This window comes from Eurosta solidaginis, chromosome 1, assembly GCF_040869045.1.
Source record: "Eurosta solidaginis isolate ZX-2024a chromosome 1, ASM4086904v1, whole genome shotgun sequence".
NCBI lineage: Eukaryota > Metazoa > Arthropoda > Insecta > Diptera > Tephritidae > Eurosta > Eurosta solidaginis.
Window position 1 is genome coordinate 105,595,546 of NC_090319.1, and position 24,335 is coordinate 105,619,880.

The window sequence follows — 24,335 nt, forward strand, 5'->3', positions numbered from 1 at the left end:
ATCCTTCTCAAAAAGGTCAAAACTACTTCCTTCTGGAAATGTTGCCTCTGTAGTGCTTCAACTTCAACTTGTGGGTGAGCTCTAGTTAACTTAAAGACATTCGGTTTCTAGACGTACACCTGTAGGTTTAAACGGCGAACTTAACGAGTACTTGGTACCCACGCCTTTTTGTTTATCTATCATATAACAAACATTGTGCAAACCTTGGCTCGAACTGTGAAACTCTTCCAAAAATGCTTTGTGTAGGGTCGGAAAATAATTTCAAACACAGTCTAAGTACATCGTACGCTGCAGGTGAGTTTATGATGTACATATGTATAGTAAATATGTATTTTGCCATATCTCAGCGGGGTCTCCTAAGACTCGGTGTTTAGATACCTAGAAATGTATGGATGTATGTCCGTAAGGATTGCCTTTGTTTCGAGCATTCTGACTTCTAATAACAGAAGTCAATTTCATAAAAATATTTCCTTGCATGTGTGTGTGACTCGTTTGAAAATGCGCCTTAGATTTTTTGTTGACACATCGTTCCTTTGCTCGGAAAAACAGGATTTCCCCCCGAACAGCTGTTGATAGAAAAAAAATAAACAAAAAAAAATGTAAATAAGCACTTAACTGCTTGCTGCTACGAAAGAGTTTATGAGCGTAAGTAAAGAGCGCGGGAGTAATAGTTTATCTTTGTGTTGGTGAGCGCTATAACCGGAAATGTTTTGAAACAGTTGGTTTATGGATTGAGAGCTGCTATTGTTTTGTCATGAATGTGTGTATGTGTGTTGTGTTTTGATTGCAACTTGTATTATCACGTTTGATTTGTTTTGGAGTCCACAAAGTTGTTTACATTTTCTATGAAGATCTCGTAGAGCGTCGAAGCGTCGCTGTCAGTGTTACTAACTCTGCTGCTGCAGCTGCTACCGAAGGCTTGTTATATGTATTTTTTGTGCTGCGCCTCTTTTGCGTTTTATTTCGTCAGCACAATTCGCTCTCACGATTTGTTAATTTTGTCTTTTATTTTGTTTTTGGTTTAGAGAATATTGTATTATTTGACTCAGCTCAGCTCTGCGGTAACTACAAAATTTTTGTTTGCACTTTCATATTTTCCTGCTTGCTTACTTTTGTTCACGTTTTCGTCATCGTTGACGTTGTAGGTGTGTATGTATATATGTATAACTGCATGAGTGTGCAGTTGTTTCGTAGCTGCTCCAACATGAGTTCCAATTCGATGCGTATTTATGTAGGTATGTATATGAAAAACCAAAAACAAATGAATTAAACCTACACACACACACATAGCAGTAATATCTCGTGTTGGTTTTAATATGGCGATGAAAAAAAAACCGACAACGTAACAGCACACCGATATCTATAGCCGAAAACCTGCATTTATATTCGATGAATTTAGTCGCTGATAGCTACCTCTCGTGTGCGGAGTGTATGAAAAGTGCTGTTTCTTTCGCCTACAAAAACAAAAATCCTAAAAATAACAAATAAACAATAATAAAAAAAGCGTGCGTAACTTATGAGCACCTTTCCTTGTTTTGCTGCAATCATAAAAAATTCGACCTAAAAAGTACCAAACAAATCTCCAGAACTACTCAAACAAAAGTGGTATAATCAATTAAAATGTGTGACATTCATTAAGATTAAAATCAGACTAATTAGTCGGCAAATAACTTAAGTCGCAGCGTACAAAATCTTGCTCAGTGTTTTCTTGGGTAGACGAAATCCCAGAAACTGCGGTAGAGAACAAAACCAGAATTGTTTTACCGCTGTAATCAATATCTATTAACGTGCAGTGATTAACAACAACAACAAAAACTGCAAACAGGTCAACCAAAAAAACTTTTTCCAGTGTCAAGGCGCCGGTTGTCAAATGAACCTTTAAAGGCGAATATCAATGCAACAAACAAAGCAAAGCTAAACAATAGCAAAAAAATTTGCGAAATAGCAAAGCAAACGCAAAATTACAACAACACCTACAACAAAGCGTAGTAGATAACAAAACAAACAATAAAATGCTATAATTGTGCAAATAATTTTTTTGAACTTGAAACAAATTGTTTTGCTAAATAGCGCACATTTGCAGGTGCCTGAGAGGGCATAAATAAAAAAAATTATAAAAATATTTAAACACATACAAATATATATTCTAATGCATAAACGAATTGCCTTTTTTTTGTTAGAAAATAGTTAAACGTTTGTCTAATCAAAATTTATTGATAAAGAATTGTATTTTGCCAGCACGAGATCAACTCAAATGCTTATATTTTTAATTGAGTGAATTAGCAATTTTTTTGGGTGAAATCTGGTTGAAAAACATTTTTGCATTAAGCTCATATTATTGAGGTAGTAACTAAATTTGAATTGCTCATATTTGAGTGTTGAGTGGAATATAGTTGAAATTAAATGTAACAACATGGGAGTGAAATTTTAAGCATTTCACTGTAGCGCAATCAGAATTGCTCATATTTTAAATTGAGTAACTCGGAATTTCATGTCATATACATTGCGATCATATTTTTGATTAGCTCAGCTTATTGTGACAAATTATTTGAGTGAAACACGCCTTGAATTGAGTAAAATAAAACTTGAGTGGAATTTTGAGCACATTTTGCTCCAATATTGTAGCGCAATCTATTTTTTTCTCATTGCTCGTATTTTTTACCGAGTCAACCAAAATTTTAATTGAGTGAAATAAAATTTAAGGGTTTAATTGTGTTAAAAAAAAATTGTAAAAAAAAAAAAAATAAAAATTAATTAAAATTAAAAAACAAACGACGTTTTAGTGAAAAATTGTGGATTATGCTTAGGAATAAGCTAAAACAAGAAAGACAGCTTAAGACTAATCGAGTTTTTATTGCATATAATGAAGTCAAATATGCGGCAGCCCTTGTACGCGAATCCATACAATCGTCATGCGCACAACAACAACAACCGAACCTTAAACTAAGCTTAATACAAAAGAACAATAAAAATATAGATATGAACGTTTATACAAAGCAGAGGCAAAAGCAACAAAATCAAAAATCTCGAAAACATATTAAAAATACAGTGAGAGAAACTTCACAGAAATTTTATGATAACGTTAAATATATCACATATACTTGAATTTTTTGGACAAGCATTTTAAAAAATCATTAATTGGATGGCTAGGCATTTAATAAAAGTGTTTGGAGTGAGTGAAAAACTAAAAGTTCTTTTTGAAATCAAATAATAAATGAAAGAAAATTTAGAAACTTAAACAACAAAAACAAAAAACAGTCTGATAAGAGGGAGAAGGGAAGGGGCTCACTTGGTTCGAGCTGGAACATTAAAAATACCAGTAAGTAAATAATTTTTCGTAAAATGTGAGTGACAGTAAGAACAATATCACGCTAGCGCTGTAAAAGTATCGATAATCGACGTAATCGCAATTTTCGGGCAACTCCTTCCGCATATAATTCGGCTCGTCATCGCATCGTACTCATAAAAAAGGACAGATAGCATGCCGCACACATTTTTTATATGAAGAACCTAATACGACTCGTACGTAGGGATATAAATTTGGATACGTTATAATATCGAAACTTTTGACGTTTGATACCGATACTGTATACTCGATACTTTTATGACGATAAATTTTGGCATCGAGTAATTCTAATCAAAATTTCGGTAAAGGGTGGTGGTATACATGTAAGGAAAGAGCTAATCAACCAAATATAGTGCTCTGTTTGTTTCCCTCCTCTAAGCCGACAACTGCACAATCAAAGTGACATTGATTATTCCTGTGACGGGTTGATATAGAACACCTTGTCCATTCCATTTGGGATTAGGAGTGGTCTTGCTGCTAAAAGCTTGTGCAACGTAGAACGAAGCGAAATTTTGGGATACCTTCTATCGAAGTTGAAGCTCTTGGCAAAGCGTTCTTTGCACATCCGACCATATTGCAACATTTCTTGTATCCAAATATATATTGAGATCTCATTTCAAGGTTCATTATTGATTCGCACAGTTGCTTGTCAATTCTGTAACGAGTCTTTTTGATTCGATACTATCGGGTACCCGATATTTGTAGAGCGATACTTGATATGAGTAACGAATCGATACGTTACTTTATAATCCATATGCTTATTGTACTCGTTTAATATTTTTTCATATAAATATTTCCTACAGAGTGGTGGTCATTTTCATCATTTTCGTTTTGTTGTTGCTAATGAAATGAAATGTAAGAAAACTATTTCAAAACAACATTTTGAAATTGGCAGTGATTCCATTTATTCCAAGCAATTGCCGCCCTGATATTAGCGCATTACTTACATAGTAATACGCTAGTGCGATCTACATTGGTCCGATACTCCCCCACAACGAACAATAGGAGGTGATCCGCATAGGCGCAGAATTTGCAAATACACTTACTTCTCTACACATTCCCCCGTAGCCCAAGATATAACTCCGTCAAAGGGAGATTTTCGTGCAGCCGAGCTCTACTAACCGCTCGATAACCCTGCGCCATGCCAAAGACATATTTACTGATATTACTTCCAACCACATCTTGAGCGTAATTTCAGGCATTTTATATGCTACATTCTTTGCTAAAACCAAACTGCCTAGGCGACTGATTACCCCCGATAAGCTCCTGAACTCGCTCGACGGCAACTCATTCCAGTACTTTACCTAGAGCTGGACGAAGGCCTTGATAATATATGGGGATCAGACTATTTTGTTGGTCGACTCCAGAAGAAAGACCACCTAGCTACCTTCCACTTACATGGGAAGTATCCCTCCCATATGCATTTGTCGTAGACGGCTTTCAAGTTTTCCGGAATAAACTTACACAAGCCCTTGCACACCTCTCCGTTTAACCCGCTGACCGTTTATACTGTAATGAATTTAGTGAAATTCCACTTATTCCAAACTTTCACCTAACGTTCGAATCGCTAAACTGTTGAATAAATAACTCCAATATTCAGTAATGCAAAATGGTCTTTAGTAGACTATTTTGAGAGAATACTTTACAACTAATTGCGTGTTTGAGTCAAACTGATTACTGACTACTCAGCTGTCGCTGCTTGTATACTCTCTGTTGCCTCGTCCACCCATTCTCCTAAGGTCTAGTAACTTTGCGAACTTTATGCTTGGTTACCAGCCATATATGTACATGTATATTTGTAGTTTATAGCAGGGCTCTTCATTTCATAGCACAATTGTGCCCTCTCAATTCACACGCATATGATTCGCTCTGTCGTCGTTAATTGAGTTAGTCGCAACTTGGCACTTGGCGTAGCAACATCGGTGATAGATATCGGCTGATCGGTATCAGAATATGTATGAATAATTATGCGCGATACATATGCTTGTTGTTAGCTCGTTCCTTGCTAGTAAGCGAATAAATGAAATATCAATTCACCCGCACGATCATCGCGACGATTGCACTTTCAATTTCGAAAAGCTCTGGTTTATAGTCTCTCGCATAGCCATATGCGTGTGTATATGTGTGTACTACTTCGACTAATGGTGAGTATCTCTCTGCTGCCTTGTATGTATATGTGTAAATGATGATTGATTTGTTTACGTAATACAAACGGCTGCTTAATATCGGATTAGGATGCTAGTATCACTTAGCGATGTGAATATCCGTCACAATACCTTACTAGCGCAAATGCATACTCTATATAATGACAAATTTATATATCATATAATATTTGGCGTACCAAATTTTTAGTCCCTGCTGCCGTTTGCCGCTAAGAAAAAAGGAAAACATCGATATCAGCGAATACTTCGTTTAACATCGATACTTTTAAAGCCCTAAATCAAGCTAACAAAAATGCACGCAAACTGTTGGTCAACTGAGGTTTATACTTCGAAGCTTCGAAGCTAAAAATGGTATACATAATTTACTTAATGGGTAAAAACGCGGTTGTAAAGGAAATAAACGTGGGGCAAAACGGCGTGTGTGTCAAAAAATTGTGCGGCTGGTGGAAAGTTTCAAGACCGGGGCAGATTCTTTCAGGATTGATATCGGCGACCCGTTAGCTGACGTACTGAGCGTGCTTAGGTTTGCTGAAGAACCCACTACCACAATCCCTGACTATGGAAAGTATATGCCGCCACCCGACTATGGGGTAGAAATAGTAAAGCGAAGAGTTGTTAAAGAGCATTTATCAATTCGTACATGCCTATGCAATATATGGTCGGACATGTTCCAGATTGTAATGTAAGTGTGCGCTGGCCAATCCACAGGAAATGCAATACAGCAAACCGCACCAGCTATCGCGGGAACCACCTGCTTATAAACGATTGGGCCTAATCAGTGCGGCTTCAGACTTAGTGCATCTATTATCGACAAGATTTTGACGATCCGCCAAATCCTGGATAAGGCTCACAATCATGAAACTGATATGAAAGATTCGTTTGCTTATGGGCTTGAAAGCAGCTTTTGCCAGCGCGTATAGGACTTGCTTGTATGCCGCTATGTTCCCTGTAAAGCATATAAGGCTTAGCCAAATGACGTGGAAGAACACCATCTCTCCCAGTGCTCCCCTATAGTGCGATGTGTTTAACCTGATTCTAGAGCAGATAATCCTAAGTAACAAAAAATCTAAGCAGCAATGATAGGAGCTACTATCCGGCAAAGAAAATATTTTTTTCGACACCTGCATTTGGTAGCAGAAGAAAGGGAAGACCTCCACTGTGTGGGAGAGAAGAGACAAGACTTCCTCGATCTCCGACGGTGCTCTCAATTGGCGTCTATTATCGCGAAACAGGGCTGATTTGTTACGTAACGACCAAAATTGCTTAGGCGGTTCCGATTAATGATGATGCTGATGACTTTGGTGCCTTGTATACATCAGGAAAATAACGCAACTATCCTGCTTAGAATCCAATCAAGCCTTCTCATTCTGGCCACTCAAAAACGTCTAGACTTACTGTAGAATTTAGAGGGTGTTCCTGTAAGCATTGTTTCTGGCCAGTAAAATTGATTTTGTGATTTTGTTGTAAGATCTTTAATTTTAAAGTACGGTGGGAAAAAAAAAAGCGAAGCATTAAACATATTCAGATGATAGGATATATATTTTCAGAACTCGTCCATTAGTGCGTGTAAAATTGTTCGGAAAAAATTTGTTCGCCATATCGTAGATGTTGAAAAAAACTTAGTGAAATATAGGAAAACCGATTTAAATTTCATAAAATATATATTAGAGCGTACCACTAAACAAAATTTTAAAAATTCGAATTCGACTGCGTACTTCGTGGCGATTTCAAAAATTGAAACACATTTTTTTTTCAGCGTCCTGTAAAAACAGCGAAATTAGTTTTTTCTTTATATGTAACTCATCTATATAATCATTGCTTTTAATGATTGATACATTGTTGTAAATATACTCAGTCAGGGCACTCTTCGTTGCAAGGAGTCATAAGAACCGGCACCCTTTATTCTATTTTACCTTATTTCGCTGCTTTTACAGGGTACCGAAACTTATTTTTTATATCTTTTGAACTTCTCATAAGTTAAGTGTTCAAACTCGAGGTGCACATTTTTAATTATTCTGACGTATACAGTATACATATATCCTAAGAGGCAAATAGAGTGTTGGTAGCCCCTTCTCCCGAATGGAAGATTTTCTGGATTTTTTGGGATCTGGAAGTTCAATCCCGAAGTTTAGCCTGTTTAATTTTATTTATGGTTTTCGACAAAATTTTCAACACATATGTACCTACATATGTAGATATAATACAAAAACATAAATCAATCATATGCGGCTTTGGCCTTGTTTTAATTTCGTCCAATCTGATCGGGACGTCTATGGTACAAGCATCGAGCGATGCGCCCTATTCAGCTAGCTCATTCGCTTTTTCATTTCCATCTATACCAATATGCCCATAGGGACTCAATAAGATGAATACTACAAACACAACACATATCAAGAACATTGTTGGATGTTAGATCGACATATGTGGGACACTTCCCCTGTTGACTATCTGCAAATGGATTTGCAGGATGTAACAAAATAGAGACTCGCCTCTATCATTTGTATTGCCTCCTCACCACGCGTTGTGGTGTGGAGTTGTATCCGCGCCCGTCCTCTCCCACTAGCCTTTGCACTCCCCCTGAAGTGCGTTCGCAGAATCGACCATATAACAGGACACCAGTATAAATGCCTGCTTCATTTTCCGCTTGACGGCCATAACTGCGAGTAGTGTAATTGGGCAACAGATATGAGTGTAGCTGTTTCCTTACCATGATTGCAGCTCGCATCCCTTCTTACGATTGAGCGTAGTGAACGCCAAATTCACATGCGCTGAGCCCAGAAACCTTTCCTCCTGGTGATAGCCATAGCTGTAGGGTCACCGCCATATCAAACGAACCCTCCTGAAGAAATTCGCTCGACGCAAGTTTACTGAGTTGGACGTTTATCTGTAAAACTCGCAGCATCATAGGAAAGCTTGTCCTCTGTTTGCCTTTTCAGCTTTTAAGCTTTCGAGGTCAAACCTATAAAATGTGAAAGACTTGGTTTTAGTTGGGATGGTTGTACAAAATATAATAATCTGTTTAATTGTCAGGTAGTTATGTGGTGACCGACAACTGACAGAAATAACTTCCTTCTTATACCATGATTAATAACTTTTTTCACCAGCTTTGAAATAAAAACTAGTTCACGAATTATACACCAGAAAGTGTTCAAAATAAATAAATTTTAAGACTATTGTTGTTGTAATAAGCGTATAGTGAATATTTTAACAACAACAATTATCATATAAAACATAAAAGTTAAACTAAGGCAAACAAAAAACCATATAGATACAAAAACATGCAAAATTCTTGAGAAATCGAGACAAACTGAATTGCGAAATAGCAAACGTCACATTATAAAGATAACAGAAACAAAATATTGAAAACGATATATAACTAAAAAAGCAACAACACCACCTTCGACAGTACTAGGCGAACGGCATATCTCGCTCCCAAAAACCAAAACAAAACTCAACTCAACATAAATTCGTAATGAAGATCGAAGATCCGTTCGCTCAAGCAAAAATAAAATTAATGTCAGCGCAAAAGTTAATAAATCTTTATGAAATTATAAACAAATATAATAAATGTCGCATAACATATTTACAAATATCAATCTTGTCGATGGCGTTTATTTTTAGCTAAATACAAATAATCGAAGCCAATTTTATAAAAAAATTTCAATGCGAGCATTTGTTTTAAAAGAAAAGTGAAGTGAATGAATTAAAAAGCAAAAAAACAAGAACGGAAAAAATTAAATACAATGAATTAATGTCATAATAAATTACACTAAATTAGCGAAGTGCAATATTATATAAACTTTGCTGATAAGCAAACGAATTTAAAAATTTTAAGTATAAGAAAAAAAATTGATGAGATTTAAAACTATTTGAAAAGTGATGAGTATATTTGTAGAAAGCAATGTGCGATACACAACCCGAACTCATTAAGTCATCTGACCTCAAAGGCGTTCTTCCCAAAAACTAATACTTTACCGTTAGCTTATTGAAACACGCACGCGTAAAGTAAAGTTTTTTTTTGAGCTTTACGCATTTCAAATTCTACTTTTCTTTTCTCTTTGATTTGTTTAAATTTAAATACAATTTACATTGTAAAAAATGTCAGCTGGCCGTCGTTTAGCTAAACGTTCAATAATCGGTACAAAAGTTTGTGCTCCCGGTCCAGACGGACTCTGGTATTCGGGTGTTATACAAGACGTTCGTACGCCACCCACTGCCACTGTCACTTTGTCGTCGCTTGCGTCAGCTGCGGCCGGTGACTGCACCAACTCATCCGATACGAACGGTACGAACTTTAATGCCGATACTAAATATATTGTACGTTTCGATTTTAAAACACAAACAATGCAAAGTAATTTGGACACATTAGCATCATTATCACCAATGTCGCCACCGGGGCTTCCGCCGCCTAAATCTTCGGTAATAATAGAGGCACGCCGGGCGGTTTACACACACTTGAGTCCGGCTCAGGCTTTGCGTCGTAATGCAATGATTAAAGAATTTCGTGAATCTGATTTGATAGGCCCAGGATTTCGTTCGATTTTGGGTATACAATTGCAGCCTGGTCAACGCGTATTTCTCACACACAATGGACGTGAGACTTCGGGCGATGTCATCACTCACGACTTGGATAAAGATGAGGTTGCCGTTAAAATCACCACAATTGGAATAGAGGTGAGTATCGAAAATATTTAGTTAAAACATATCTATAGGATTTTATTTATGTCACACCGTTTATTGTATTGACTTATACAAGATTTGATGTTAGGCACATAAGTGATGAGGGGTTTTAAATATTTACACTGGAGTGTTTTCACACTGACTTTTATACGCAAATTTGCTGAAACTTAACCACCGAAATCTTGATAGTTCGTATGAAGATATGTACTTTTTTTAAATTCCTCTTATCTGACAATCGGAAGATGGTTTCACATCCACCGTGCAGATGGTATATGAAAGATATCACTAGATACTACACTCAAAAAAAACTTACCTTAAATGAGGAAAGACATTTCCAAAATTTTCTTTAAATTGAGCAAAACTTCAATGTAATGGTAAGAACTTCCTATTTTTGTAAACAATTTTTATAAATTTGAGAGAAGATGTTCTGCATTTTTTTCAATCAAGAATACTTGATAGAATATTTCTCACAATATTTACATATGTACATTAGACTGGACATATTTAGTATGGAAAAAAATAGAAGTTTATGAAAAGGCGCTACCTCCCCCTCAAATTATTCCTTTGTATGTTTACACTTATTTCCTGTACAAAGGGGAATACTTCTTATAAAATACTCAAAATCATTAAATAAACATCCCTCTTTCGATAATACCTAGGGTCAAAAAACTGTACTAAAAGAACTGTACGATAGATCTCTAGCTCAGTATATGATGTTCGTTTACATCCGAACTTAGACAACCTTTCTTGTTCTTCTTCCATCTTTGTGAAAACTGTGTTATTGTTCTCCATTAATTTAAAAAAGACCCACTCATTTGCATCAGGTTAATTCTTAACAGTATTTATTTCTCTTTTTGATCCAACTTTCTCACTCAACACATATTAGACATCATCCAGTGGTTTTCTAGCTCCTTATCCCGCTCAGTTCTCACTAGAATGATATGGATCATTGTGAGACTGGAGAAACTGAGGTACTGATATTTTTGTACAAATGAGTAATGACAGGCAGATGTCGCCGTTGTGTTTCATTTAAAACTTGAGGATAAAGGCCAAGCAGCTGCATCTATTTTTGAAAAGGTAGGTTTATTAAAGGCAGCATTGCCACACTAAAGACAAGTATTAATAAATTGATGGGTTTGATGGTGAATGAGGACAAACTGAATTACGTGCTGTCATTGAGCAAAGAGTCAGCGCATTTGCGCCGTGGAAACCACGCTACTGTTGGCAGCCATAATTTCGAAATAGTAAAAGGCTTCGTTTATTTGGGAACTAGCATTAACGCAAGCAAGCAACGCTCTGAAATCCAGCGAAGAATCACTCTTACCAATAAATGCTACTTTGGACAAGATACGCAATTGAAAAGTAAAGTCCTCTCTCTGCAAACGAAAATCATGCTCTACAAGCCACTTTCGTACCCGTCCTGCTATATGGTGCAGAAACATGAATCATTACAACATCAGATTAAGCGGCTTTGGGAGTGTTCGAGAGAAAAGTTATTCGAAAAATTTACGAACCTCTACGCGTTGGCGATGGCGAGTACCGAAAAAGATTTAATTATGCTTCGGCCAAGAAAATGTTTTTAACGGAACCCGCCTATGAAAGCAGAGGAAGAGGGCGGCCCCACTCCGTTGGAGGGAGCAGATGGAAAAGGATGGAAAACTCCCTTGTTGTGACCAATTGGTGCCAGTTGGCGGAGCGTAGAAGCGATTGGCGCGCCTTGTTGGATGGATATAACCCTTTATACGGTTAAGCGCCAATTAAGTAGAAGTAGAGGGTGGTAGTACAGTTCATTTAGTTTCAGTTTTTTGACACTTGTCAATAAAATGTTTTCCTTTTTCATTTTCTTGTTATAAATTCACATTACGTAAAACAGCATATTTACAACTTTATATAAGATTTTGTCGGGCATTTTTCCCGAAAATTAAACAAAAAAATTGGGTTGGGCATTTTCAATGGGAATGTGCCAAGCCTTAAGCTGGTGTAATATGTCCAGGAGTTGTGGTATTTATTACTTACATACAAAGGAATAAATTTTGGGGGCGGTACAGTCTTCTTGGGAAAGCAAATTTCTAAGACCACTCTAATGTACATGTACCGGCTAGTTTAGTGAATAAGAGTACTTGACTGTAAATTTGCGGATCTCGAATAGAAATCCACGGCCGCGACAGTTACATTTTTTAATTTTTAATAAAAATTTCTCCATTTTTAAGAAAAATATTCTTGAAACCAAGAAACAAACATCTTAATTTTTTGAGAAAATTACTTATCTAGACAGTGGCGAAGTGAGGTTTTCTTGCGCCCGGGGCCAACTATTTTGTTATTATCCTTGTTTAACAAATTTCCATAATCTAAGAAAAATCCAAATCTAAAATTAAGGTCATTTAGTCGTGTAAATCTTGTACGTATTTCTTGTTGGAGACGATCGAGAACACTTTTCATAAAGCGAGAAATTTCACATTCTGCGGAAAGACCAACATCTCTAGCCGATTATCCGAGCATTTTGCGGTGGCTTCTTACACGTTTTGCTATATTAATATCCTATTTTTCACAAAGAGACTTCGCTTTTTCTATTGCTTCTTCACAGAGAATGTCTCGATATAGTTCAGTCGCTAATGATTTAAGATCATGATACGCTTTTCGAAAATCCATCGCCGGATCTTGTAATCTGAACTGCACGCGATCAATACTCTTAAGATTTCATAGCAGAAATGAACTAATGTTATGAAACATAAATTTTTATATGCTTTCAATTATTCCACAACCTGCCGCAAGTGTTTTAGTATAGAAAAATTTTCCCAGAAATTAATATTTTCCAAAAAATCAGTTATAATAAAAATACAAATTATACAGGAAGTTCTGCTTTGCGGACCATTTGGCGGCCCCCTGTGAGCAGCGCAGGGCAGGACGCAGGACGATGATGAGATGAAAACACTTCACCACTTTTTAATCAGGTGGGATTAGATTAAAGTATTTTGGGATCTATTGACTTTATGGTAAAAGTCCCTCTATTGGAGATTCGCCTTCTCTTAAGCAGAATAGCATTAGATGCGGAAAGCTAAAAGGCTTTACACCAAGTTCAGTAATAATGCATGGAGGGAAGAAAAAATATTCACTGTGTTAGTTCGCAACTGTACGGAGGCTCAATTTGCGCTATATTTTACATACTGCTTTCGTTTCCTACTTTTTACTTCAAGCTTTTTTTCTTTGGCATGCATAAGTACATAAACAGGTACTTATCTATATACATTTGTATATCTATGTATATATAATGTGAAAACACTTTTCCTTGCCATTTTCCGTTTTCCACTTTCATTTATCTGTATCTGTGTCCGTTTGTATGACTGTGACAAGTTCGAGGTATGTACTCATTCTGGATTAACTGTGTCAAGGTTATTTAGTTACCACATTCTGTAGGGTGGCGCATGCGAAAAAGCGCTCGAGAGGGAGCTAAATGCATGTAAAAGCCTCAACCCTCAAGCAAGTTTTATACAGAAATGCGACTGAGATGCAAAAAACATGAAAGAGAGAGTCGTGCACTATGTAGTTCAAGTTGGAATACAACATTTTCTTTTGCTGTGTCAGCATTTACTTTTCGAGAAAGTTGGATTATGTATTTGGTTTTTATAATTTTTGTTGTCTTTTTTACACTTTCTGCTTAGCTTTTTAGTTATACATACCGTAATGTAGAAGAATGTTTAACTTAAAACATAAAATATGGCTTAAACCGAAGTTGTTATGAGAAATACTTGAGTCCTCGGCTAGGTTAGGTTGAACTGTTACCAGAAGTTTGCCCAACGACCAAACTGAAAAACACCGTCAGAAACCGGGACCTATATTATGGTAATAACTCCTTCATCTTAGGAAATACTAAAAGATTTCCAGGACCTATGCCACTTCCTGCTATGCCTAGATCCAAAAAAGTGTGCCACTACTAATGGAAGGAGTCGGCAGGGCATTAAAGGAGTTGGCAGGGCATTAACAATAAACGTGCTCAATCGTTTCCTCCACCAACCTGCTCTTCCGACATCTGTATCATATGTCCAGTCAGAATGCCCATCATGAGCCTACACTGCCCTCTTTTCATGGTAAGACATTCAATTACGCAGACATCAACATAGTCCAGCGAATTAAAACGCCGCTGCTGCTGGCTAGACCATGTTATGCGAATGAAAGATGATGCTCCGGCCAAGAAAGTGTTTCTATCGGAACCCGCCTATGGAAGCAGAGGTAGAGGGCGGCCCCCACACCGTTGGAAGGACCAGGTGGAAAACGATTTAAATTCCCTTGGTGTGACCAATTGGCGCCGGTTGGCGGAGCGAAGGAGCGACTGGCGTGCCTTGTTGGACGGCCATAGCCGTTTAGACGGTTAAGCGCCAATTAAGTAAGTAAGTAAGTTTAGGTTGACTTGACAGGCTGCACGGCCGGCCGGCCAGCGTGAATATTGTAATTAAAATTTAAGTAACTTCCCGATAAGCTACAAGCTTGAAACTTGGAATATAGTTCAGAACCCGATGACAATCCAATAATAATAAAAAAATCGCCGCTAGGTGGTGCAAGGACCGAGATATTCACAAAAATCGCATTTGTGGTTCGATTTCGCTCATATTTGGAACACATAATACATACAAGAATAGAAAGCGGCCTATAAAAAAATCGCCGCTAGGTGGCGCATGGATCGAGATATTCACAAAAATCGTATTTGTGGTCCGGTTTGGCTCATATTTGCAACACATAATACATACATGAATAGAAAGCGACCTATGAAAAAAAATCGCCGCTAGGTGGCGCAAGGATCGAGATATTAAAAAAAATCGTATTTGTGGTCCGATTTCGCTCATATTTGGAACACATAATACATACAGGAATAGAAAGCGACCTATAAAAAATCGCCGCTAGGTGGCGCATGGATCGAGATATTCACAAAAATCGTATTTGTGGTCCGATTTGGCTCATATTTGCAACACATAATACATATGTGAATAGAAAGCGACCTATGAAAAAAATCGCCGCTAGGTGGCGCAAGGATCGAGATATTTACAAAAATCGTATTTGTGGTCCGATTTCGCTCATATTTGGAACACATAATACATACAGGAATAGAAGACGACCTATAAAAAAATCGCCGCTAGGTAGCGCATGGATCGAGATATTCACAAAAATCTTATATGTGGTCCGATTTGGCTCATATTTGGAACACATAATACATACATGAATAGGAAGCGACCTACGAAAAAAAATCGCCGCTAGGTGGCGCAAGGATCGAGATGTTCACAAAAATCGTATTTGTGGTCCGATTTGGCTCATATTTGGAACACATAATACATACAAGAATAGAAAGCGACCTATGAAAACAAATCGCCGCTAGGTGGCGCAAGGATCGAGATGTTCACAAAATTCGTATTTGTGGTCCGATTTGGCTCATATTTGCAATACATAATACATACATGAATGGAAAGCGACCCATGAAAAAAATCGGCGCTAGGTGGCGCAAGGATCGATATATTCACAAAAATCGTATTTGTGGTCCGATATTGCTCATATTTGGAACACATAATACATACAAGAATAGAAAGCGACCTATAAAAAAATCGCCGCTAGGTGGCGCAAGGATCGAGATATTCACAAAAATCATATTTGTGGTCCGATTTGGCTCATATTTGGAAATCATGTTTGACATACAGAAATAGAAACCGCTTTAGTAAAAAAAATTCACGCTAGGTGTCGCAAAAATTGAGATATTCAAAAAACTCGTACTTGTCTGTCCGATTTGGCTCTTTGAACAAATATTATATACAGTCCGGTAGAAGTGACATCAAAATACTTTGGAGCACATAAGTTAAAAGTTTGCTGGTGAAATTTCAGTATAATAAAATAAATAAATAAAAATGTTTAAGTTAAACGGTTGTATTCAAAGCAATAATTACATTAAGTAATAATAATACTAAAAGAGAGATAATAAAATAATTAAAAAAAAATGTTAAGTAGTAATAATACTAAAAGATGAAAATAATTAGGTAGGTCCTAGTTACTAGTCATCACACTCCTCATCAATCTAGGGCGTTGATCAGACAATTAAATAAAAGCATTGGGCGCGTGAAATTTCTGAAAATGTGAGGCGTAGCATAACCTGATTAAGGTTCAGTTGGTCTTAGTTATGACTAACAATAGAAATGTGACGCGTCCAACGCTTTTATTTAATTGTCTGATCAACGCCATAGATTGATAAGGTCGCTTTCTATTCATGTATCTATGTATTATGTGTTCCAAATATGGGCAAAATCGGACCACAAATATGATTTTTGTGAATATCTCGATCCTTCCGCCACCTAGCGGCGATTTTTTTTGATAGGTCGCTTTCAATTCTTGTATGTATTAAGTGTTCCAAATATGAGCCAAATCGGGCCACAATACGATTTTTGCGAATACCTCGATCCATGCGCCACCTAGCGGTGATTTTCTTTCACAGGTCGATTTCTATTCTTGTATGTATTAAGTGTTCCAAATATGAGCCAAATCGATCCACAAATACGATTTTTGCGAATATCTCGATCCATGCGCCACCTAGCGGCGATTTTTTTCTTATTATTGCATTGTCATCGGGTTCTGAACTATATTCCAAGTTTCATGCTTGTAGCTTATCGGGAAGTTACTTAAATTTCAATTACAAGATTCGTTCACAACGGCCGTGCAGCCGTGCATGCGGCCATGCGGCCTGTCAAATCAAGCTAAATAAAACCGTTTAAAAAGTTACACTTTGTTTCACAGTAACTTATAGTTTCCAAAGTGTATGCCTTTGTCTGATGCCCGGGAACCCATCCTTACAAAACCACGTTTTTGTCTCCCAAAACATTTAGGACTCCAATGCATTGATTCACTAGCTTGGAAGTAGTTGAGTAAGACTGCAGGGCACACAAGGCTGCCTGACTGCTTGACATAATGAGGATACACCTAGAGAAAAAATTCATACGTAGATATAATCTTCCGAAAACTTGTATTGCATGGATTTCCGCCTGAAAAATAATGAAGTAGCATCCCATTGGTATCGATTTCTTGAAGTTCAGCCCATAGATATCAGCTGCCATCCGTGAACCAGTAGTTGGATTCCCTGTTTCCCAAAGAGTTCCGCCACAATGGATACCTCAAAATTTATGCGGTTGGAATATGCGATTTTCTATGAATTTTCTCATTTGGCAAATACGGGACATCTACAGAGCAAGCTTCAAGGGATGCGCCCTTTTTAGCTTGTTCGTCCGCTTTTTCATTCCCATCTATTCCCATATGCCCTGGGACCCAATATAGATGTATGCTTCTCCCTGTCCCGATTCTCTCCAGAGACTGCTTACACTCTAACACGCATTTAGATGCTGTGCTATGCGAGATTATTGCCTTAATTGCTGCTTGACTGTCAATATAAAAGTTAACACGGTTGCAGCTTAAGCTATTCTCTTCCAGGGTTTCTACTGCTTTGGTTACGGCTAATATTTCCGCTTGGAAAACGCTACAGTAATCCGGCAGCCTGTAGGATCTGCTTATTTTCGGATCAGCGCAGTATACCGCAGACCCTACTCCTTCCACTACTTTGGAACCATCGGTGTACACATGTATCGCCTCGTCCGCCATTTGCGCACCTTTGCGCCAACGGTCCACCTCTATTGTGGCCTTAAGATCTCCCTCGAAGCGCAGATAGGGAATCATGTAGTCTGTTCGTCTTGTGATTGATGACGCTATACTACTATGGCCATATGGTCGCCGCTCAAGCTGCCCCGAAGCACCGAGCCTGGTTGCGGTCGTTAACGCTTTGTTCTTTGCTACGAGGTCTACAGGTGGGATGTGCAAAATGGCATACAAGTCAGCCGTCGGGGTTCTTTTCAAGGCTCCCGTAATGCTAAGCATCTATAGTCTGCATACCCCCTCTAATTTTTTGAGGTATGTTGTTTTTTGTGTGGCTTTCCACCAAACAAGAACTCCATAGTATAGAATAGGGCTTACAATCGCTGTAAAAACCCAATGAGAAAGAGAGGGCGATAGGTCCCACGTACACCCCAGCATTCTTTTACATGCATAGAGTGCCGTTGAGGCCTTCTTGACCCTCTCCTCCACGTTGAGCTTCCATGACAGCTTACTGTCTAGGATGATTCCTAAATATTTTGTGCAAGGTTTCTCCTGTAAGGTCACCCCTCCCAACTTAGGCCTGGTCCAATTTGGGACCTTGTACCTCTTTGTAAACAAGACCATATCCGTCTTCTCCGCATTGACTTTCAACCCGACATTAGATGCCCAGGTATGAATATCGGGAAGCGCTCGATCCATCAAAGAACTAATCGTTGGAAGGCACTTTCCACTTATGACAATTACAACGTCATCTGCGTAAGCCGTAAGTTTTACGGGTCCCTCATCGAATTGCCTGAGCAGTTGGTTGATGACCAGCGTCCACAGCAGAGGTGATAGCACCCCTCCCTGCGGCGTGCCCCTGTCCACTGATTTCGTGGCCTCGTACAATCCCCATTGTGATGTAATCTTTCTGCAATTTAACATGCAGCCGCTCCATCTGATTAAGGCAGGGTGTACTTTAATGTAATTAAGACCATCCATAATCGCCCATTTTGCAACATTATTGAAAGCCCCGGCAATGTCCAAGAAGACTCCTAGAGCATATTCCTTATATTCCAGGGATTTCTCTATGCTTATTACCACCCTATGCAATGCGGTGTCATAAGTGTCCTTGTTAGGAATTCATTCGACTCCTCCAGTTCCTATACATTAGCAACTTCTTTGGGTTGTCCCAGTTTTGTTTCTACATGTTTCTGCAATTTAGTCCAGTTCGTTGACCTAGGGTTTCTAAAGGTTCCTCCCTTCTGTACCCTCTTTAGGGGGATGTTGAAGCTGATATACGCATGGTCGGAGAAGGATGGTCTATCAAGAACCATCCAATCATACCTTGATATATCGCGCTCGGAGCTCAATGTAATATCTGAATATTACAGAACATTGCTGGATGTTGGACCAATGTATGTAGGGACATTTCCCCTGTTGGCTATCTGCAAATTGGTTTGCAGGATGTAACAAAACAGAGATTCGCCTCTCTCGTTCATATCTGCTCTTCACAACGCATTGTGGTGCGCATTTGTATCTGCGCCTATGACCAACCGCCCTTTGCGCCCTTCCTCCTGTACTAGCCTCTTGCACTCCATCGGTGGGACCTCCGCAGCATGGGCCATGTAGCAGGACGCCAGGATAAATGCCTGCTTATTCTTTTGCTCAACGGCCACCGCTACGAGATCCTCAGTGGTGTAATTAGGCAGCTTATATGAATGCAGCTGTTTCCTTACCATTACTACAGCTCGCACCCGTCCTTCCGTTTGCGCGTAGTAAACGCCAAACCCGCGCGCACTAAGTCCAGAAACATTTCCTCCCGATGAGAGCCACGGCTCCTGGATCAGCGCCACGTCAAACGAACCCTCCTCAACGGTTAGGAGGAGTTCGCTCGACGCCACTTTACTGTGTTGGAGGTTTATCTGTAGGACTCGCAGCACCATTGGTCTGTTTGTCCCCATCCAGCACCTTCGTCTTGACGTCGTCGTCCTCCCCTTGCCCTTTTGGTTTAGAGTATTCGAGGCCCCCTTCAGCCTCTCGTGACTGTTGTGCAGGGTGTTCCTCTGTGCGAGTCACAGCACCATTTAGCGGTTGGTCCTCTTCTAGCACGTTCGTGGTGACGTCGGAGACCTCCACCTATATTTTTTCCCTTAGGCTTTTGAGGTCCTTTTCGACTTCGCCCACCTCTAGCGTGTTAGGGTTTTTATCCTCGGGACTTCTTTTCCTGACTCGCATGTAAATTTTGCCAGTGCCAAAGGACATTTTACCAAGCTGCGTGTACAAAATATCCTCCGCCTGCTTGTTTATTTGGAAGATGTAGAACTGACCATCCTCGGTAGGCCGAGATACAGTAAGTACCTTCCAATCCTGTGTCGGTATGTTCGGATTCTGATTCTGCAGAAGTCGCAGTGTATCCTCCGACTTCATCACGCATAGTATCCATACCTTAACTTTTGGTACCGTGGGGATTTGCGCTTTATCCACCACCTCAAACCGCGCGTTCGTGCCTTGCCTTTAGAGGTTTGGAACCACTTCCTCCAGCCACCTCCGAGAAAACCGGAGTCTTAGCGTTAACTCCCTTTAGCGCCTCCGAGAAAGCCGGAGTCTTAGCGTTATCTCCATTTGGCTTATCTCCTACTTCCTTAATTGAACTTCCCTCTGACTCGCAGCTTTCGAGGTAGTTGCTACCTCGCTATTGGAGCCCATCTTGTCTATGCGACTGCCCTGCCTCGCGGCTCTAGGACTGGGTCCTTTCTGCCTCTTGAAAGCAGGTTTGTCGCCTTCCGCCGAACGTTGCCTCTTCATTCTGCCATTCGACGCTTCTTCCTCCTCGTACCGGTTGCAGAACCGAGGGTTTCTCGCAGCAAACCTTTTGAACTGCCTTCGACCTACTTCTACCGTTTCATGGGCCATTCCAAGCGCTCGATCTCCACTTCTGGTGGGTCGACCACTGCTCCCAAGCATTGTACAATTCTTAGTGCTGCACGGTACTGCGAGAGAGCTCTTTTACTTCCTCTGCTCCGTACCCTTCTCCACTCTTCTACTCCGTTTTAATTTGTGTGCTTCTCCAACACGGAGTTCATTGAATCAGCACTACTCTCGCTCACCGAGTCCGACGCATCGCTTAATTCGTATTTGTCGTCCTTGGATTGCGACTCAGTCCGCCTTTTTACATCGTCCTTATTACAGTCAGGTAATGAGTCGTTCATCTTGGTCGCACGACCACCTGCCCGACAAGGCGGGCTCAGCGGTCCAGTATTATATATATTTAAGAGCAAAATAATAATAAAAAAAAACCTTTAAAAAGATTTTTAATTGAATAAATGGCCCTTGTACGTAATCCAAAGTTACCAAAAAAAAAAAAAAACACAAAAACATATAAATGTGTGGAGCAGCCGGTTGGTCAAATAGAAAACAACTACAATAAATTTCAGACCTTGAAGCTCAATTGTACAGTGCCAGAAGTTTTCAAAAAAATAAAAATTTAACTAAAAAAATTCATTTACACAAAGATTTTTGTTTTTATTTTTGCTTATAAAAATTCACTACTCTTTTTATTGTTTGCCTGTTTCGCTATTTGCTGTGTATTTTACCGCGGGTTCTGAGTAGGCGCGGGTGATTGTTAAACTATTTTTAGTTCCCATATTTATTTATGTATATTTGTTGGTTTTACAACAATACTGTTTTTGTGACTTTTTTAATCTGTTTTTGTTTGTATACAAGCACAACCGTTGTTTGAATGCCGACCCTGTCGGAAAAAGCAGAGTCCCAAAAGAAAATTCAGCGTGAAAACGAAACGAATTTTACGATGAAGTTATAAAAACAAAGTCATTTTCGATGAGTTCAAACGAAATTCATAGCTGTGTAAGAGATTTGCTTATAGGAATTTGAATATTTGTTTGGGTGAAAAAATTTATATGGTTTATACAAATACAAACAGCAATTCTGGCATTTATTAACGGGCTGAAGCTGCACGACTTCACGGTATCCGAAACATGTTCATATCCAGCCCTAAATTCAAACATAAAAGTCCACGCAACCAAATCGAACACGTTACTATAGTAAAGGACGGCATGCCTACAATGTTTACGTACTCACGATTCGGGATCCCAACATCACGTCGAATCACTACAGCGTCGCAGCCAAAATCTATCCTCGCTCACCTGCTCTTTGAGGGCACAAGTCAACCGGGTGGAGTGAATGAGCATTAGCATTTGGAGCACTAGATCACTTAATGCCGTCGTCAAGGAAAACAATTGGAATTGGAGCGCTGCACCGACAAAAAACGCGTTGTAAACTAAAAAAATGTGTGAATACTACACCTGAGTTGACCAGAGCGCGAGACTGTCTTCAAAAAAAAAAAAAAAAAAAAAAACAATAAAGGGGGATAGATGGGAGAAAAGGTTTTGAATTTCATTTACAAGGTTTAATAGCCTTGTTCGTCCTCATATTACGGCAGCCGCCGTGGTGTGGTGGTAGCGTGCTCCGTCCACCACACCGGAGGTCGTGGGTTCAACTACCGATTAAAGGCAACATCGGAAATTTAGAAAAAAGTTTTTCAATTAGAATTTCCGGAGTGTATCGGATCAATATCCGGCAAAGGACCACCGACGTCAGCTAGGGGGTGTCTACATCGTCAAAAAATTCGTCACAAGAAAGGTATTCAGGTTTATGCTGAAATTAGTTTCCTTTCAGGGTTTTGATGGTAGTAATATTTTTGTTCTTTATTTGAATAAATCTATATGAAGTATTAAAGTGCAAACAAAGACGAAAATAAAATAAAATAAAATCAATAAAAAAACAGTAAAATAAAATAAAATCAAATAAAATAAAATAAAAGAAAAATTAAAAAGAAAAATAATAAAATAAAATAAAATAAGATAGATAAAATTAGATAAAACAAAATAAAATAAATTTAATTAAAATAAAGTAAAATAAAATAAAATAAACTAAAATAAAATAAATGCTTAGCACTATAAAAAAAAAAAAAATAAATTAAATTATACTAAATCGATTTCTTATCGATGAGTTATCCGATTGCTATCGAAAAGCTTGGATTTATCATCGTTTCCCATCGAAAAGCTATCGATTTCTGTTCGGAGTGTTGCCAGTTTGTTATCGATTTGTTCAAGACGACTCGCCGTCTTGCTATGAAACGCACACCTATAAAACTTTAATATAAAGTCGATGACAAATGTGTAACCCTTCTATGACAAGCCGATAAGAAACTAATAAAAAGATGATGTCTCGGCAATAACAAACCGATAAATCGATATAATAATTATTCGTTATCGATAATATGCCGATTATAAGATTATATAACCATATTGGTTATTTATAAAAAGAGCCGACGAATCTTTTCTCAAAAAGCCCGGAACTATTTGTTGCTGGTAAAGTTACCTCTGTTGTAGGTTTCCTTCAAACACTGGGAGAGTCTTAGCTGACTTAAAAGAGACCTTTATATTTACACATGGAATTTCACGAGCACTTGGTACTCACGCCTTTTTTTCAAATTTATATTTGTGAAAGCATACAACTTTCAAATGCGCGCTTTCCAATGTTTTATAAGTAGAATACAGAAGTGGAAGACAAAACAACAATGAAATAGAAAATCAACATTAAAAGAGAAGAGGGAAAAGCACTGCCTGTGGACAAGTAACCCTCAGTTGAGGCGAGAATAGAATAGAATCTATGCTATCTAAATATAATTTGGGTGAAAGAATGCTCTTATATTTTGGTTAGATGATGATGTTATTGATAGATGAACAGTTATTTAGGAGAGCATAGATATGCCTATGTGCATTTGTAATTATGCAAATATTTATAGGTAAATATTTGACAAGTAAGCTCTCGTTGTGTGAGGGATTAAAAAAGAAAGCCGAATTCTTTTATCTTTTCTGTTTCGGATGTACAAAGCGAAAGTGTAAATAGGCCTATACTTTTTGTAACAAAATTTGTATTTATTTTAAGGTAGTATTTGTTATATTAAGCCAGGCATTGTAAATGTTATAACTTTTATTATAACAACCGCTTTTAAACAGTAATTTTCAAGTTTTACTTTCGCTCAAAACATAACAGTTACTTTAAGTTTATGTAAAAAAAAACCTTGAAAATAGTAGCCCCTAAGCTCGCGAAGATTAACCGAAATGAAAATCGGTCTAAAGGCATACCTCAAACGATCCCAAAATATTCCCGACAACAACGAAATTATCCACAAGTGATCCCAAAATTGGCCCGAAAAACAGTTCCGAAAAGGTTCTAAAATCATCTCAAAATCGTTCTGCTAGAACCGTCCCAACTTGGATAAAAATCTTCTTCTCAAAATATTGTCCAAGTCCAAATAAATTTCTAATTCAAAGATATTTTTGTATGAACAATTTATTTTATCTGAGTAAAATAAAAAATTCGAAAAATAACTGTTATTTATCGGCCTTTAGCCGTTTAAGCCATTCTGATTAAGTTAGAATTTATTTAGACGAAAAGCTTCAGAAAGCTTTGCATGTCAAATTTGTTTTAACCAACACAGAGTGATTAGCCCCAGTTGAGTAGATAAA

At 38.3% G+C, this 24,335-nt stretch overlaps 1 protein-coding gene across 15 annotated transcripts in view; it reads left to right on the forward strand.

Annotated features, from left to right (window-relative positions):
- Positions 1-1,404: 1,404 nt before the first annotated feature.
- Glut4EF (Glucose transporter 4 enhancer factor) overlaps positions 1,405-24,335 on the forward strand; it is a 744,045-nt gene continuing 721,114 nt past the window's right edge. For 11 of the 15 annotated variants that reach the window (XR_010948556.1, XR_010948557.1, XM_067759509.1 and 8 more), the window contains exons 1-2: positions 1,405-3,319; positions 8,613-10,182. Coding sequence is in view for 13 of the 15 variants with exons in the window: in XM_067759509.1 (XP_067615610.1) it covers positions 9,607-10,182 (576 nt within the window). In the remaining 2 variants the exon portion in view is untranslated. Of the gene's footprint in view, positions 3,345-8,538; positions 10,183-24,335 lie in introns of all 15 variants that reach the window. The other 4 variants (XM_067759511.1, XM_067759510.1, XM_067759512.1 and 1 more) reach the window with 4 other exon arrangements.